We start from the raw sequence: 18,073 nt of genomic DNA, 5'->3' as shown, positions 1-18,073 counted from the left end.
TGGTAGGGAAAATGATTCTGTTAATGAAAGATCAAATATCTTAAAGGAGATGCCTGAGGCTTTTTATACTGGATAGAGAAAGAAGAGAAAAGTGAAGATTCACCCCAGAGAATACATCTGTCTTCCAGTTTGTGAAGATGGCTTGGGCTATACCTTATAATATACAGAGCAGAATACACATGCAGATTGTACTGAATTTTTATAATTCAACTCCCAGGAAGAGTTACTAGTAGTGCGTATCAGTGTAGTATTTGATTAAACAGTGAAGAATCATTAGTTTTAACACCACTTTATTCTTGCAGCTAATAAGAAGGTAAGAGTAAAGAGTTTAACAGTAAAGGATGTCACGTACTAATATTCCAAGAATACCTATTTGTGCAGTCGGTATTTATGTGATTAGAGTTGGGGCATAATTAATTAGATGCTCACTATACTGAAAATTCAGGCAGTCATACCATAGAATTAAAAATGCAAAACAAAACTGTGAATCATGAGGCTATGATCAGATTATCTAAAATGTCATATCTGTTGAGTGGTCCTGGAGATACAATAAATCACAAAAGGAAAAGCTTAAGTGGTTTGTATAGTCACCAGAACCCCAGGAAGAAATTATAGATCTGAAATTCAAATTTTGATTGTTTTATATATTATTATCAATTATTTGCACAGCAATATAAATACACACACAATATAATATATGAACCATTCCAGGATTTGAAAAGTCCACTCATCCATAGCAAGTGGGAAGATTTCCCTTGCAAATATGGGCCCCTGCAATTTTCAGTTTCTGCTGGATGTCAGCTTTCATCTTAAAAAAAAAAAAAAAAAAAAGTAAAATAAAATAAACCCTCCCCCCCCCCCACAAAAACCAGTTACAATAATGATTATGAAGATAACTTTCCAAGTGTAAACCAAAACAGTGTTGTTGTCCTGAGTCTGTAGACATACAGCTCTAGGTCCTCTGCTGCTGCTCATAGGAAATAGAAGGAATGTGTTGTAAGGAAGGGGCCCGGTCTTTTTTTTTTTTTTTTTAAACCCACATCATCAGAATTAGAAAAATATTGAGAAATTATATATTAAAAACCCCTATGAACTAGAAAGATTATTTAAATAAGATATACTTTATTTGAAAGCTTTTGGAAGTATAAAAGCCCTTCTCTGAGATCTTGATTCTGCCGCTGTGCAGATCTCAGAGCGCTGCTGAGCACGTGGAGCCCTGTGCGGAGCACCCTGCATGTTACATGATCTCAAGCCTGCCCATGTGCAGGAGACAAGCCCTCACGGAGATGCAGTGAACTCATCACAGAGGAGCACATGACTCTAGAACAATGCAAGGAGGCGGATTCTGTCTCAGGTCACCTTTCTGGCTGACTGAGGTAGGCTGTCCACACCTCAGACGTGCCTCTTCTTCATCAAGGTTGTCTGTGTTTGGGGTCATGGTCCTCAATGTTTGGGGCCAGGGTGCTTGTGGTGCAGCTGCCAGGTTTCAGCAGGTTCCTGCCTGGTCCCAGTCTCATAGGCTGCTCCTATGCTTGCAACAAGTAGGTTTAAAGGAATTTGTGGCGGTCATCTTTCACATGTACCCCTTCACTCCTGGATCACATAGCCATAGGGGAGGAGGTGCCATGCCCCGTTCCAGTCATCATCACCAGAGTCATCCCTTTTACTCTGCAAACTCCTGTGGAGCTGCCTGCATATGAATTATTTCTGCTACCTGGCAGCCAGGTGTATGTATCTCTCCATATCAGGTAAGACTAGGGATCCACACAGCAGGGTCACTGTGTTGGGTTCAGCACAGTTAGAGATCCCATCCGTGCTGTAGCTCAACACCTTGTGCCACTGGCAGGCTCCATTTCATACTCCATTTAGTAGTGGCATTACTAATGTACTTTAAAATGGCATGTGCTTAAATGCTTTGCAGGATTACTACCCAAAATTGTATCTAGTAGTTTTAAAGACCTTTTGATATTACTTTTTCTGAATTCACAAAGGAAAGGTATTGTAATTAGTAGCACTAAACTTTTTAAATAAGTTAAATTAAAACAATCAGATATGAAAATGTATTGCCTTAGAAAATGTGTACAATAGAAAGATTTTCATTCTTCTCTTTCTCCTCAATTTAAACTGTTGGTTGCTTTCCAGACCAGCTGCTGTGTTACCCAGTGTCGGTGCTGCTAGTGAATCAAAGAAAGGGAAATTTCCCATTTGGCCAGAATGGAACGAAGCAGATATCAATGCAGAAAAGTGGGATGCAGGAAAAGTTGGAAAAGAGAAAGATAAAGCTGGAAAGAGTCCAGTTTTAGTAAGTTGAATATGACACTTTTTTTCAGCTTAATTTGTCTACATATACACCTTTACCCCGATATAACCCAACCTGATATAACATGAATTCGGATATAACGCGGTAAAGCAGTGCTCCGGGGGGGGGCAGGGCTGCGCGCTCCGGTGGATCAAAGCAAGTTCGATATAACGCGGTTTAACCTATAACGCGGTAAGATTTTTTGGCTCCTGAAGACAGCGTTATATCGAGGTAGAGGTGTATTTAATAGAGTATGCTTTGCTTTAACTTCAGAATAATTCGTTGCTGATAAACATGTTTATTTCTTCAGCACATCTTTTAAATTGTTGCCTAAGTTTAAGTGGGTTCCCACTAGATCAAGTCCTGTCTTAAGCTAAATATATTTTGCCTGTTTTCATTCAAATTTTAAAAAGGAAGACATTAATTTTTCTATGTCGTTTGTGCAACAGTTGTCAAACTAAATAAAGCAGAAATGTTTCAGATCATAATTAAAACTACCGCTTCTTATGGGAGCAAACACATTGCTTTTACATTTTCAGACAATCTGTACGGCCCTTTGTAAAAGTATAAACAATACTAGAAAATACTTATTAATTATGCTTGTGTAAAACACAGAAAATTGGCTTTACTAGGGGCTCATGATTCCCTGAGTATTGCACAAATCTTATAGTCTTAAATATTTGTTAGTGGTCATACTTTGAGTTAATAATTACTTGTTGGTCTCATTCCCCATACCTAATGGGTCAACTAATATATTGTTTGTTTACAGGGATTATGAACACTGTTGCATAAATTATTAGCTTTAAAATATGGCTTTATGGCTGTCCAGCACTGCCCCTTTTGTGGATAATAGGATGGGGAGGAGGAAGTTCCCCTTCAATACTGTTTACTTATGGGGTGACACCAGTTTGGGGACCTAGTCCCCCCCACCTTTCTCTTCTCTGTGGCAATTACAAATTGCCCTACATCTAAATCAGTCTCTGCAATCCTACTGCTGTGGGCAGAGAGGGGCAGGATGTGCAAAGGGGACATAAAGCTAATTTGACTCTAGCTCTGTTGATCTTGACTCAGCTCTGGTGAATATGCCAGCTGTGGAGCCACATTATGTGGCAATAAGAATGTATGTGCCTTGTACTTCCACATACAAGTGGGTTGGTTTTTGGCTCTGATTTACAAGCCAGTGCTTAATAAAACTGAGAAAAATAGCTGCTTCTTCGAGTGATTGCTCATGTGTATTCCACAATAGGTGTGCGTGCTCGTCACGTGCACTGGTGCCGGAAGTTTTTTCCCTTAGCAGTACCCGTACTGGGGGAGCACCGTGGCGACCCCTGGAGTGACGCCTGTATATCGCGCTATAAGGGGGACTGCGCGTTCTCCCCCCTCCCCCCAGTTCCTTCTTGCTGCCAGTGAAGGTAGTCAGAACTTTGTGCTCCAGCTCTGCTGCAGCCTTTTCTTCTCGACCTTAGTGGTACCTGTGACAATGCGGTTCTGGCGGAACCCAACTGAGAGTGCCAACTCAGGACAAATTGCTCAAATAGGGCAGTTACAGCCCAAGGCTGGGGCTTTTTCCACCTCTAAGGCAAACCAAACCAGCCAGACTAGGAGGACTTTGGTCTCACCCCACTGGCTAACCGCAAGTCTCACAAGCAATCTCCTTAGACACTCCAGTTTCCCAGTATTACCACCAGTGCCACTCGTTATGGGGACAAATGGTTATGAAAACCAATACCCCAGTAAAAGAAAAAGGTTCTCCTCATCCCAAAGGACCAAGCCCCAGACCCAGGTCAATATACAAATCAGATCTTACCCACAAATCACGCTGTTGCCAATCCTTTAGAATCTAAAATCTAAAGGTTTATTCATAAAAGGAAAAAGATAGAGATGAGAGTTAGAATTGGTTAAATGGAATCAATTACATACAGTAATGGCAAAGTTCTTGGTTCAGGCTTGCAGCAGCGATAGAATAAACTGCAGGTTCAAATCAAGTCTCTGGAATACATCCCCCGCTGGGATGGGTCCTCAGTCCTTTGTTCAAAGCTTCAGCTTGTAGCAAAGTTCCTCCAGAGGTATGAAGCAGGATTGAAGACCCTATGGAGATGAGGCATCCGCCTTATATAGTCTTTTCCAGGTGTAAGAACACCTTTGTTCTTACTGTGGAAAATTACAGCAAAATGGAGTCTGGAGTCACATGGGCCAGTCCCTGCATACTTTGCTGAGTTACAAGGCGTATCTGCCTTCTCTCAATGGGTCCATTGTATAGCTGATGGTCCTTAATGGGCCATCAAGCAGGCTAGGCAGAGCTAACACCAATTTGTCTGGGATGTCACCCAGCAGCATAGCATAAGTTTGAAATACAGACAGTATAGAGCCAATATTCATAACTTCAACTACAAAATTGATATACACATATAGACAGCATAATTATAACCAGTAAACCATAACCTTGTCTTAGACACCCCATTTGACCCCCTTTATACAAGATCTGGGTGCCACTACAGGACCTTGGTTGCAACAATGATCTATATGGTCCCAGATTATATCAATAACGTCACAGTACTGTTCGTGGAATTGTTACTTCAGTTGTCAGAGTGGGCTCAGGGCATGCCCCAGGCTTCAAGTCGTGCGACTCCTGTCGCCGTTCCATGTCAAGGAGTGACCCGCATGCTGAGTGTTTCCGCTGCTTGGGTGAGACTCACATCAGCGAACGTTGTAAGATCTGCAGGTCATTCAAGCCGCGGACCAAGAAGGAGAGAGACATTAGACTTCGCGCTCTCCTGATGGAATTGGCGTTGACCCCAACTCCGGCACGCCGGGTGGACTTGGCACCCGGCGCTGCATCATCAGTGCATAGCGAGGCCCACTCTAACAGCCGGCACCGCTCCCCCTCCAAGAAACAGGGGAAGGGCCCTACCTTGCAGCGGCGCTGAGACAGGGAAAGAGGGGAGGCTGGTCCCGCGTCGGGCAGCCCTCGGTCCCCCCCGGGCTCAAGGCCTCTGACTCGGGTTGAGCAGAGCAGCCCGGCGCTGTCCCCACGCACATCTCCACCGGTATGGATGCCGTCGATGCCGGAGGCGATGCAGGCTGCGAAAGACGACATGAGTCTGCCGGTTCCAGGCGCACAGCCGGTGATGGGCCCCCGGTCCCACGGCAAGCCTCCATTGGGTGCCCATCAAACCTCTCCTGTGGGACACAGTTCCCGTTCCGAGGACCGCTCCCTGCACCGTTTGGCGCGCAGCTCGCACCCTCCCTTGACACCGACCAGACCATCCGGGTCGCCCCCCGGGCAGGAGTCTCGGGGACTCTCTACGCTGCCTGCCAGCGATTGCAGACATTGGGAGAGGCGCCGGGAATGCTTCCTTTCGTGGCACGACTACCGCAGCCAGTCTCGATGGGATAGACATCGTCGCTCTCGTTCCAGTTCCTGTTCAACTATATGTCACGCTCGAGACTCCCCTCGCGATGCCTCGGCACCGGAACTCCCGCCACCATCATGAGTACCGAAGCAGCGGGAGCGGATACAGTTCTTTAGGCGGGTACAGTTCCTCGACATTGCGGTCCAGGTCCCGAGGGAGGCGGCATCGCAGGCACCGCCGCTCATACCGTTCCCGTGAGACCATGCGCTCGACGGTGACCTCAGCCTCGGCACCCAGCCGCCCATCCGCGGTCTGCGCTGCTCAGCCGGGACAACTAGCGCCACTGGGCCCTCAGCTGGATGAGTGGCAAGGGGCCCCGTGGCAAGGACAGTGGTGCTAATGGGCACAGTGGCCACCGATGCCCGGCCAGACAGGGGCACGCTCGGTTGCCGGAGCGTCTCAACTTCCATCAGCCTTGTCCGGCCACCTAAGAGACAAATCGGTGGGCCACGAGTCAGTGGTTCCACACCCGGACTGTGATCTGGGGCTTGACCCCCCGGTACCAACCGAGGCCCAGGGCTCCGTGCCGGCTCTTTCCCCAGCACCGGACGACACCATAACGGCGCCTCCGCCATCAATCCCACAGGAGGATTTTAAGGCACACCAAGACCTGCTAAAGTGGGTGGCATCCAGCCTCCAGCTGCAGGCTAAGTAAATGGAGTACCCGTCCAATTCCCTCTTTAATGTGTTGTCTCTCTCGGCACCGGGCCACGTGGCTCTGCATCTGCACCAGTGTGTAGCCAACATTTCCAACACCCTGTGGCAAACTCCCACCTCATTGGCCCCAATCTCCAAGAAGGCTGAAAGGAAGTACTTGGTGCCGGCCAAGGACCATTAGTACCTCTATTCCCACCCGGCACCTAACTCGCTTGTGGTAGTCGGTGAACCACAGAGAGAGATAGGGCCAGCCTGCGCCCACCCCCAAAAATAAGGACGCCAGACGACTGGATTCTTTTGGTAGAAAATTTTATTCCTCACCAAGTTTCCCAGCTCAGGGTAGCCAACCACCAGGCCTTACTGAGCAGATATGGACCGTCTACTACACCCGGGGGCGTTGGAAATAGTACCAGTAGAATTCCAGGGCAAAGGGTTCTACTCCCGGTACTTCCTGATCCCAAAGGCCAAAGGGGGCCTCAGGCCCATCCTGGACCTGTGGGGCCTAAACCGTTTTCTGGCCCGCTCCAAGTTCCGCATGGTTTCCCTGGCCTCTATTATCCCCTCCCTGGACCCGGGGGACTGGTATGCAGCCCTGGACCTTCAGAATGCGTATTTTCACATCCATATTTTTGAGGGGCACAGGCGCTTCCTCCGCTTCTTAGTGGGGATAGACCACTACCAGTTTGCGGTCCTCCCGTTTGGCCTATCCACGGCACCCAGGGTTTTCACAAAGTGTATGGCTGTGGTCGCGGCCTACCTCATGCGGGAGGAGGTACAGATCTTCCCATACCTGGACGATTGGCTTCTCAAGGGCGACTCTCGTTCCGAGGTAGAGACCCACGTCGAGCTGCTCCTGTCAACATGTGCCGGTCTCAGCCTAGTGGTGAATGAGACCAAGTCAACCTTAGTTCCAGCATAGAGTTCATTGGGGCGCTGCTGGACTCCTCGAGGGCCACAGCGCCTCTCCCCCTGGACAGGTTCGAGGCCCTAAGAGTTCTCATCACCTCTGTCATGGCTTTCCCAGTGACAACAGCGAGGGCATGCCTTTGTATTCTGGGCCACATGGCGGCATGTACGTATGTGGTCCGCCATGCCAGACTCCGAATGAGGCCCCTCCAGCTCTGGCTGGCCTCCCAATTCTCCCAGGCCCGGGACGGGCTAGTCAAGGTTCTCGTGGTTCCATCCCCGATACTGGCTTCCCTCCAATGGTGGTCTTACCCAGGCAATATGCTGCAAGGGGTTCCCTTTCAGGATGCCAACCAGTCTATAGACCTGGTGACCGATGCGTCGGACCTGGGTTGGGGAGCCCACACAGGGAACGTGCAAACCCAAGGGACGTGGGCGATCCCGGACTTGTCCCTTCACATAAATGTCAAAGAGCTCAGGGCTGTACAGTTGGCGTGTGTGGCGTTCCACACGCACCTTCGCGGCAGGGTGGTCAGGATTTTCGTAGACAACACCGCTGCTATGTACTACATCAACAGGCAAGGCGGGACTCATTCCCTAGCCCTCTGTCGGGAAGCCCTGAACCTATGGGAGTTCTGTATAGCCCACGATATCTCCCTGAGGGCTGTACACCTCCCGGGCGTCCGCAATACGCAAACAGATCGCCTCAGCAGGGTTTTCTCCCACCAGTACGAGTAGTTGCTCCATTCGGAGGTCGCTCACCAGCTCTTCCGAGAGTGGGGAGTTCCCCAGGTCGACCTCTTTGCAACCTGCCAGAACCGGTGTTGCCCCCGGTTCTGCTCCAGGGGGCACAAGGCATTGAGCTACAGCATGGATGGGATCCCTAACTGTGCTGAACCCAACACAGTGACCCTGCTGTGTGGATCCCTAGTCTTGCCTGATATGGAGAGATACATACACTCAACTTGATGACCCAGGAGGTCCCTTCCAGTCCCACTTACTCATGGCAGATCTGAAGAAGCAGTTTGCCTTTGAGCAATGAGTTTGTTGTAAGACGAAAATGTTCTTTATGAATCAGCATTTTAAGTGTTTAAAAATTACTGGGAGAATGGTGCTGTCTGAGGTTGCTCAGACTGTGGTCTTTACTCCCAGAATAAGTAGCCCAAACAGAGTCGTTCGGGCAGCCTTCCTGGAAGACGGAAAAGAATAGGGAATCCAAATAATGTGGCTTGAATGGGAGGTGATAAAAGATCTGAAAGTCTTAGGCTCCAGGAAGAAGTGGGAGATATGTTCACATTTTACTCTGGCAGTAAAAAAAACACAGGTTGAGTACACTTCTCCTAGTCACATCAAGCACCTAATGTGCTTGACTATGGATTTTGCAGACACAGTATATTCTGAGAACTCTATTTATTGGTAAGTAACCATCTTTTCTCTTCATTGTGCCATAATGTGTGATTTTTCTTCCCAGTGAATAATCATGAATAGGGCTACGATTTTGTCATGGAGGTCACGGAATCTGACTTCCAGAGAACTCTGTGACTTGAACCCCCAGCACCTGTGTCCCCTGGCAGCTGGGAACTGTGGGGGCTTGAGCTCCCAGCCGCAGAGGAGGCAGGGGTGCCCTGCAGACAGCTCTCAGCCAGGGTGGTGGAGGCGGGGTGCCCAGAGCTCTGAGGTGGCGGAGAGACCCAAAACTCCCGGGCGCTGCAGGCAGCGGGGCTCCTGGGAAGTCCCAGCCACCGTGGGCGCCCCAGAGCACGGAGCTGCCATGAGCGGCCAGGGTACACCAGCTGGAGCTCAGAGCCGCTGTGGGCAGCCGTGGGCACCCCAGGGCTTGGAGCCACCGGCGGGTGTCGCAGGTGGTGGGGGAGACCCTGCACCTCCAAGCCAGGCTCCCCTCAGTGATGTGGTGAGCCTGCAGCTCCCCATTTTGTCATGCATATTTTTAGTAAAAGTCACAGATAGGTCATGGGCTTCCATGAATTTTTCTTTATTGCCAGTGACCTGTCCGTGACTTTTACTAAAAATATGTGTGACAGCATCTTAGCCTTAATCATGAGCAATGAAGCATTTTAAATCTTGATGATCCAGTGGTATAGTAAATACAAACTTTTCAATTTTTGTACATGTATATTTTATATAGCATGTCTTCGAGGACCCCGAAGGGAAGATTGAATTGCCACCTTCCTTAAAAGTGAATTCCTGGAAACGTCCACATGAATTTTTAAATAATAAGGTAAGAAGCACGTGTTTTAACTGTACAGAAGAGTAGATACAAGATCTTATAGGGATGTAGACTTTGTTAAAAATTTCCTATTTTTCTGACAAACACATTTCATAGGGCAAAAACTCCAAAAGTTTGTGTATGCTACTTATTCTCAACAACCTCTCAAAAAAAAGTATGGGTCATATTCTTCCACCTTATTTCCTGAGTTGCCCCAATGAAACCAATTGTATTGTCTTTTTATACGCATTGCTTGTTCTGTGTGAGAAAACTAAACTGAAATGTAATTGATGACTGCAGTGTTAGTAGCAGCCAAAATTGTTATAACAACAGAATGGTAGAATTCAAACTTTCCACAACTGGGCTAATGGATTGCAAATGCTTGGCACATCCTTGCGAGGGAAGAGACAACTACTCTAGAAGAGATGTATGCTACCTTTCCTCAATTAAATAAAACAAGAAATGTACAATGAAGGAACTGCGAGCCTCCCTCTACAAATGCACTCTTTTCTAGGGTATGTCTATACTACGGGATTAATCCGAATTTACAGAATTCGAATTTTGGAAACAGATTGTATAAAGTCGAATGTATGCGGCCACACTAAGCACATTAATTCGGCGGTGTGTGTCCATGTACCGGGGCTAGCATCAATTTCCGGAGCGTTGCACTGTGGGTAGTTATCCCATAGCTATCCCATAGTTCCCACAGTCTCCCCCGCCCATTGGAATTCTGGGTTGAGATCCCAGTGCCTGATGGGGCAAAAAACATTGTTGCAGGTTGTTCTGGGTACAGCCTCACCCCTCCCTCCATGAAAGCAACGGCAGACAACCGTTTCGCGCCTTTTTTCCTGGGTGAACACAGCAGACGCCATACCACGGCAAGCATGGAGCCCGCTCAGCTGAAGACAGCAGTCATGAACATTGTAAACACCTTGCGCATTATCATGCAGTTTATGCTGAACCAGGACCAGAAAAACGAGGCAAGGAGAGGCGGCGATGGCAGCGTGGCGACGAGAGTAATGAGGACATGGACATGGACACAGACTTCTCTCAAACCGCGGGTCCCGGCGCTTTGGAGATCATGTTGTTGATGGGGCAGGTTCTATCTGTGGAACGCCGATTCTGGGCCCGGGAAACAAGCACAGACTGGTGGGACCGCATAGTGTTGCAGGTGTGGGACGATTCCCAGTGGCTGCGAAACTTTCGCATGCGTAAGGGCACTTTCATGGAACTTTGTGACTTGCTTTCCCCTGCCCTGAAGCGCCAGAATACCAGGATGAGAGCAGCCCTCACAGTTGAGAAGTGAGTGGCGATAGCCTGTGGAAGCTTGCAACGCCAGACAGCAGCCGGTCAGTCGGGAATCAATTTGGAGTGGGCAGATCTACTGTGGGGGCTGCTGTCATGCAAGTAGCCAAAGCAATCATTGAGCTGCTGCTACGAAAGGTAGTGACTCTGGGAAATTTGCAGGCCATAGTGGATGGCTTTGCTGCAATGGGATTCCCTAACTGGTGGGGCGATAGCTGGAACCCATATACCTATCTTGGCACCGGAGTACCAGGGTACCCAGTACATAAACCACAAGGGTTACTTTTCAATGGTGCTGCAAGCACTAGTGGATCACAAGGGACGTTTCACCAACATCAACGTGGGCTGGCCAGGAAGGGTTCATGACGCTCGTTTAGGAACACTACTCTGTTTAAACGGCTGCAGCAAGGGACTTACTTCCCGGACCAGAAAATAACCATTGGGGATGTTGAAATGCCTATAGTTATCCTTGGGGACCCAGCCTACCCCTTAATGCCATGGCTCATGAAGCCATACACAGGCAGCCTGGACAGGAGTCAGGAGCTGTTCAACTACTGGCTGAGCAAGTGCAGAATGGTGGTGGAATGTGCATTTGGCCGTTTAGAAGGTCGCTGGCGCACTTTACTGACTCGCTCAGACCTCAGCCAAACTAATATCCCCATTGTTATTGCTGCTTGCTGTGTGCTCCACAATCTCTTTGAGAGTAATTTGCTTCATTATCTTTCCAGGTACAGAAGTTAAGCTGACTGTTTGGTAATTCCCCGGGTTGTCCTTATTTCCCTTTTTATAGATTGGCACTATATTTTCCCTTTTCCAGTCTTCTGGAATCTCTCCTGTATTCCATGACTTCCTGTATTGCATGTTCCCACCAGGGTACTAATGTTCACATGCTACCAGACAACATAAAGGTGGTTTCTTTTTATTTAGCAAGCCTTAGGGAACCCAAGTCAGAGCATCACACCCACGTGACCATAAAAAAATTGAAAGTTACATTTGAGGAAGAAATGTAGCCTTTCAGTCTAGCAAAGTCTCATGACAAAGAATTGTCTCAGGACAACTGGTGCACAGGGGCAAAGTCATGAAGAGAAGAACCTCCCTGTTTTAGGTGCTGTCCAGCTGTGTCACCAGTGAGCAGAAGGGGTTAACTGAATAAATAGAACTACTTGCCTGCTCTTGTAAATTCACAAAACTCCAATTTTTTTCCCTACAGGTCTCCGTATGTTAAACTTTCATATGCCTTCTTGATTCTCTGCCACAGTGTGTTGCCTTCTTCCTTTTAAGAATGCCAAAAGGTTTTGGGAAAGTATCAGTGGGTCCAGAGGGCCTGATCCTGATTCTCCCACATGTGCTGTTCAGACTGTGGTTTTACTTGAGCAGAACATTGAAGTAGAAATCTGCCATGCAGATCTGAAGATTATGAATGTACCCATGATATAATATTATCCTTGGTCTCCCACTTCAGACATCCCACTTCTTTGAACTGCCTACATAACATGTCCGTATCTTTGACAGTATTTGGCTGGCTAATATCCAGTAATGTTTTTTATTTGTGCACAACTCCTTTATTTAATTTTCAGCTGCTTTTAAATAGAAACCAAAACAAGAAATGAATAATCTGTTTGCCATGTCACAGGTGAAGTGCTCTTCAACTCTGAAAATCTGTTGCTGCTGTTTAAATTTAAAACTATCCTCTTCCCTTTTTATTCCATTTGAAATCTGAAGGTTCTTAAAGCACTTTGCCTGCCTGCCTCTCTAGCTTTTCATTCTTGTCAGTTTTACTTGTGTCAGCTTGTCAGTTTCATTTTTTATTAAATATGCAGTAAGTGTGTTTCAAGTTTAAATTTTTAATGGGAGGGTGGGTGGAAATTCACAAGAGCAAAAGATTGCATGATAAATGCTGCCAAAATATAATAAAGTGAGTTGTGATAGCTAAAGGACTGGGGCAAAGGATATGGCAGCCAGAAACAGATAAAGCTATATGTATATAAAATCCTTCAACTATAACATCCATCTTCAGAGCCCGATGAATAAAGCATTTAATTTGTTTAGTATTTGATCAACTCTTCTTGTTTTGGTTTTAATCTCCTTAATTTAGTGCCAAGCTGCTAAAAATATTATAAACGCTATAGATATTAATAAAATGATCATAAACACCAAGTGATTGAAAAACAGTTAAAATGATGTAGTTAGTGTTAAATGTGGCAGAAACAGAAAAGGATATGGTGAACAAGTATATGTAAAGTAGTAAGAAAAGATTCAAGCAGCTGATCAGAAATAAAAGTGGTTTTGTTTGTTTCCAAAGACTTCCACTGCAAGCCTTCTATCTGTTATTGTCAGATTGCCCTAAAATAAACAAACATACATTCTGGTTGTAAGCACGGGCAATAGCACCCCCCCTTTTTTTTAACTAACTTTCCTGTTAGTGTCCTGGTGAAGTCTACATTCATATCAGGTCATTTTTAGCCTAGATTGCATATGTTTCTCATTGGAGCATTGAAGATTGAAGTCAGAATTGAGTTACTGATTATTTTTTAAAAATATAGTTATGTTTGGCTTGAACTCTTGTTAACATAATCTGACACACACTGTTTGGAGAAAGCACATTAGTGAAGAGTCACCCTTTGAAAAAAAATGCAGTTGTCTTATGATACAGTGTGAGTTGTCAATAAATGGAGATGAAACAGCTGCTGAAATAGAATGTGTTTCTTCAAATGATTCTTGAGAACTCTGTGGGATGGAAGTAGTAAGGAACATGCTACACACTGTTTAACTCATTCTTAGGAAACTTTAAAATATTTGCATAACTGATAGAAAATGAAGAGCCAGGCCTCAAATGGGAAGGAACAAATGTTTGTCTATCTTAGAACTATCCACTAATCCAGGGATCGGCAACCTTTGGCACGCGGCCCGCCAGGGTAAGCCCCCTGGCGGGCCGGGCCAATTTGTTTACCTGCCGCGTCCGCAGGTTTGGCTGATTGCAGCTCCCACTAGCTGGTTCTCCACTCCAGGCCAATGGGGGCTGCGGGAAGTGGTGCGGGCCGAGGGATGTGCTGGCTGTGGGAAGCGGCGGCCAGCACATCCCTCGGCCCATGCTGCTTGCCGCAGCCCTCGTTGGCCTGGAGCGGCGAACCGCGGCGAGTGGGAGCTGCGATCGGCCGAACCTGCGGAAGCAGCAGGTAAACGTGCCAGAAGTTGCCGATCCCTGCACTAATCTTTCACTATAGAAAAATATTCTTCGTATTGCAACAATGACATTAACACAAATCTCTTGTCACTTGCTATACACTGCAGTAAATTTTTTGAAGTCATATAGTAAAGCATCTAATAAAAATCTCATTTCATCAAGTGATTACTAGTAATCAACTTAATGATGCTCGAATATGTAAAAACACAATAAACTACAAGAAAGCAAACCATTTTTCCATATATTTTCTCAGAGGAGACATTGGTTCTAGACTAATTGTCATTAAAACAGCATTCACCATATACTGGACAGATGCTGTACAAAACTGGTACTTTTTGTTAATTGCAATGTTGTTAAATTTAGAGGGATACCACCAGTATCTCAAGTCAATTAGATATTGAGTCATCTTGTGGATCTTAGTATTGTTATAGAAAACAATAAGTGTAATCATTTGTAAATCATATTGCTCTGAGAGGATATTTTGACAATGGATAAATTATAAAAGGAATAGAGATCAAAATGACAGTCTGTTTGTTAAGCAGATCATCAGCATGTATTATACTTTAATGATGACTCAGGCCCAGATGTCTGTATCTTTGTAAACTATTGTGTTACATTTATACAAATAAATTCCCTTTGAATACTGTGGCAAAATTCAGTGACTTTATTGGAAACAGGAGTGGTCCTGAAGATTTGTTTTTGTTTTTAAAAACAAAATTACAAAACAACAAATACCTTAGATCCAAATGATTCAAAATGCTTTTTAGTATGTTGAATGGAAAATAACTATCTTGAGTGACTCTGATAATCATAAAAGTGAGAGACTTGCTAGACCCAGGTATGATCTAAACAGTCTTCTCCTTGCAGGTCTGTCAGCGCATTTCCATCCTATTTTTCAGCATCTGTATTGAATTATATCCTACTGTATTTCTTTCACAGACATCCATTTCCATTTGTGCTGAATGAGGCAGTTTCTTTCATGACATGGTTATTTTGTCTGTCATAAAAGAACTAAAAACCACTAAGCCCTAAACTGAACCCCTAAATTTCATTTTCGGTTGTCCTTAAAGTTGTATTTGAATGTTGTGCAGTGAAAGGAGCAAATCTGTTATCGTTAATGTTTGTCCATTGAGACACAGAAAACTTTTGCTAATTATCATTTGTTAACTAAGTTCCCAATACAACTTAACGATGATTAATTAAATTTTGAACACCTTCTGTGTTTTGAAGATACTCTTCCCCCCCCCGACCATTAAGAAATATTGAAGCAGTCAGGGAATTTGCAAGTCTGGTTGCCTTTTAGCTGATGACTGGCATTTCTAGCATTTGTACAATATTGTGCTCATATATTTTCGTGGACCTTTATTCTTTTCAGTGAATATAGCTACAGGCTTTCAACTAAAACCTCTTCTCTTTCAGGTTCCTGTAGTAGTGAAAAATGAAAACTGGTTTGACCTTTTTTCAGCAAATGAACACTTACTTGGTAGTGAGGTATGTAGTAAATGTGATAGCTCATGTCATAGTAAGGACTGATCCCTCAACATTAGTGGTATAAATAGACCATCAACAGGAGAAATTAAGTATAGTAAATCCTGTCAGTGGGGTGGGGGGGGAAATGATAGACAGTCTCATATCAGGATCAAACAGGTTTAATAATGAAGGATTATCATTCTTAGAAACTGAACAAATAAATACAGAGACAGTGAAAGGCTGACCAACAGAAATCAATTTTTTAAAGTAACAGTGCAGGTTATGAATAAGATTTGTTAATACTTGCATGGAAAATTAATGTATATTAATGCTAAAAGGAAACTATTATTTACAAAAGGAAGTAAAGATCCTTAACTTTAGGGTAAGTTCACCCCCACAAAAGAAGTATGGAATCTAAAACTGCTGAAAAATCTTTTATCATTGTAAACCAAAATATTCATTATATAGAAAAGAGGCCAAGTGTAGGAATGCATTTAGGTACTGGTTAGTATGAGCCTTCCAAGTCTGTGTGTCAAACTATAAATGTAAGGAAAGGACATGCTCTTTAAAGAGTAGAGTACAGCAACATGATGATTTTGGAAAATATTTAGATGTTTTAAAATGAGTTAAATTTTTTTACATTATAATAAGTATAAACAATATCCATTACAGGAACAAATATTATTTTTCGTATTTTATTGCTAACATTGTGCAGGAGGTGGAGGAGAATGGGAATGAATCTCTTAAAATGTCTGATTTCAAAATAAATTACACGTCTTTCATTTTTTCTTTGGTAAAACAGGGCAAAATACAAATACTGAGGCTTCAAATATAGAAGAAGCTCTGTGGCTTAATGGCTCTTTATCAAGGCCTGTTGTTTGAAGCACAGTTTAAAATAAGTATATGGGGTGAATTGGTGGTTTCAGATCCTAGCAAACAGTTATTCATGTTACAAAATTACCATACATTATCTGGGATGTCTCACTTCCTTAAAAAGAACACAGAGGTGAATCATCAGGGAAAACTGCCAAACAATAATCTCTCCTTTTATAAAGGGATGATAGTGTTATGTTTCTATTTTCAGAGAACAGCTAAGGATTTTGGATTTTGATTAGAGATGGGTCTGAACTGTAGCATCAGATCCAAATACTCCTGAACTTGCAGCTTTGAAATTTGGATCCAAATTTCAAACTTTTTCAGAGTTAGGGTGCTTGATTGTTAGAAGACAATGCTTGAGCTGTGAAGTTGGAACTGGAACTGGACCATGGGATTTTGGTTGATCTTCTCTCTAATTGGGATTAGGGAAGTGGGAACCCCAAACCAAAAGCTACTAACTTTAAATTGGCTAACACAAAGGATTGAAATATTAATAAAAATGGAAATATGTACAAATTAAATAATTTAAATTTTACATATTTCATTTATTACTTTGCACATTGATCAACATCTCTTTAGGGCAAGGAAACTGTCTTATAAAAGAGCCAACTTTAATATATGGATATTCCTGTTGAACTGCTTATATACTATATTTGAGTAAAATAAATAAAAAAAGAGGGTTTAGCTTCCCAAGTCACTTAACCAGTTAAACACATAAAAATAGACATATGTCTTGCATAATAAGGAAAAACTTCCTTACCACTAAAGGTCAAGTGTATACTTTTGATAATTAGTGCACTATATAATCCATTACCTGCTCATCAATCAGTCAGCATCCAGATTTCCAAAAAGTTCTCAGGCCACTTCTCCTGTGATTAGTGCCAGTTCTTGTAGCTCTCATTGTTGGTGAATCATGTTTGATTAATGAAAAGTATATTCTATTTCTTGGTAGAATGTTTGATTATAGAAATGTTCTTTTCTTTAAAAAATAAAAAATGCAGCAAATACTAAATGTTAAAAATGTGACTGCACTATAATTAATGCATCCTGTTAGGCATGATATGTACAAAGTAAGAGTAGTGTCTTGTTTACAGGCTTATCATTAGACCCTGCCAGCTTCACTTGGCAGGTCTCCCACCCATACCATTCATGAAACAACACTATTGTGGCATGAGATGTGCTATTGATGGCATGCGTTAATTAATACAATGTCTATTAGATCCCATTTTCATAAAGCTTTGTAGATATCTACATACAGCTAAATGTCACATATTATGGATAACTTTTAAGGAATATTTGTGCTGATAAAAGCAAATCTTGCAATAAATTAATTTTAATGCACTCTTCTGTGAGACTTGCTTTCCAGTTAGCATTTGGAATTGTTTTGCATTTTTTGACTAATATAATTTAACTTCATTTGATTTTTTTTTCCTAAAATGTGCAATGTGAAAAACTGAAAACTTTTATTTAAAAAAAAAATTCTGTGATTTCAGCTGATGAGATGGATAATAAGTGAAATTTGTGCAGTCTGGAGGATATATAATGTGAATGTTTTAACTAATGAGGGTAAAACCAATACAAATGAAACACCTATATTCTCTTGGAAGCCATGGGAGCATATATATGCCTTATGCAAGGCTATTAAGGGACACATGCCACTGTATAATAGCTATGGAAAATATGTGGTGAAACTTTACTGGATGGTAAGTGACTGCTTTCAGTTATATAAAATGTTA

The 18,073-nt window shown here is 43.8% G+C and overlaps 1 protein-coding gene across 1 annotated transcript in view; it reads left to right on the top strand.

The window, feature by feature from the left end:
- ADGB (androglobin) overlaps positions 1-18,073 on the top strand; it is a 219,879-nt gene that overhangs the window by 25,782 nt on the left and 176,024 nt on the right. The window contains 4 exon segments of the mRNA XM_026649581.1: positions 2,143-2,302; positions 9,422-9,514; positions 15,411-15,482; positions 17,831-18,040. Of these exon segments, the coding sequence (XP_026505366.1) occupies positions 2,143-2,302; positions 9,422-9,514; positions 15,411-15,482; positions 17,831-18,040 (535 nt within the window).

This window comes from Terrapene carolina, unplaced genomic scaffold, assembly GCF_002925995.2.
Source record: "Terrapene carolina triunguis isolate 2854851 unplaced genomic scaffold, T_m_triunguis-2.0 Scaffold85, whole genome shotgun sequence".
NCBI lineage: Eukaryota > Metazoa > Chordata > Testudines > Emydidae > Terrapene > Terrapene triunguis.
Note: the sequence above shows the minus strand (reverse complement) of the source record. Positions and strands in the feature narration are given on the sequence as shown.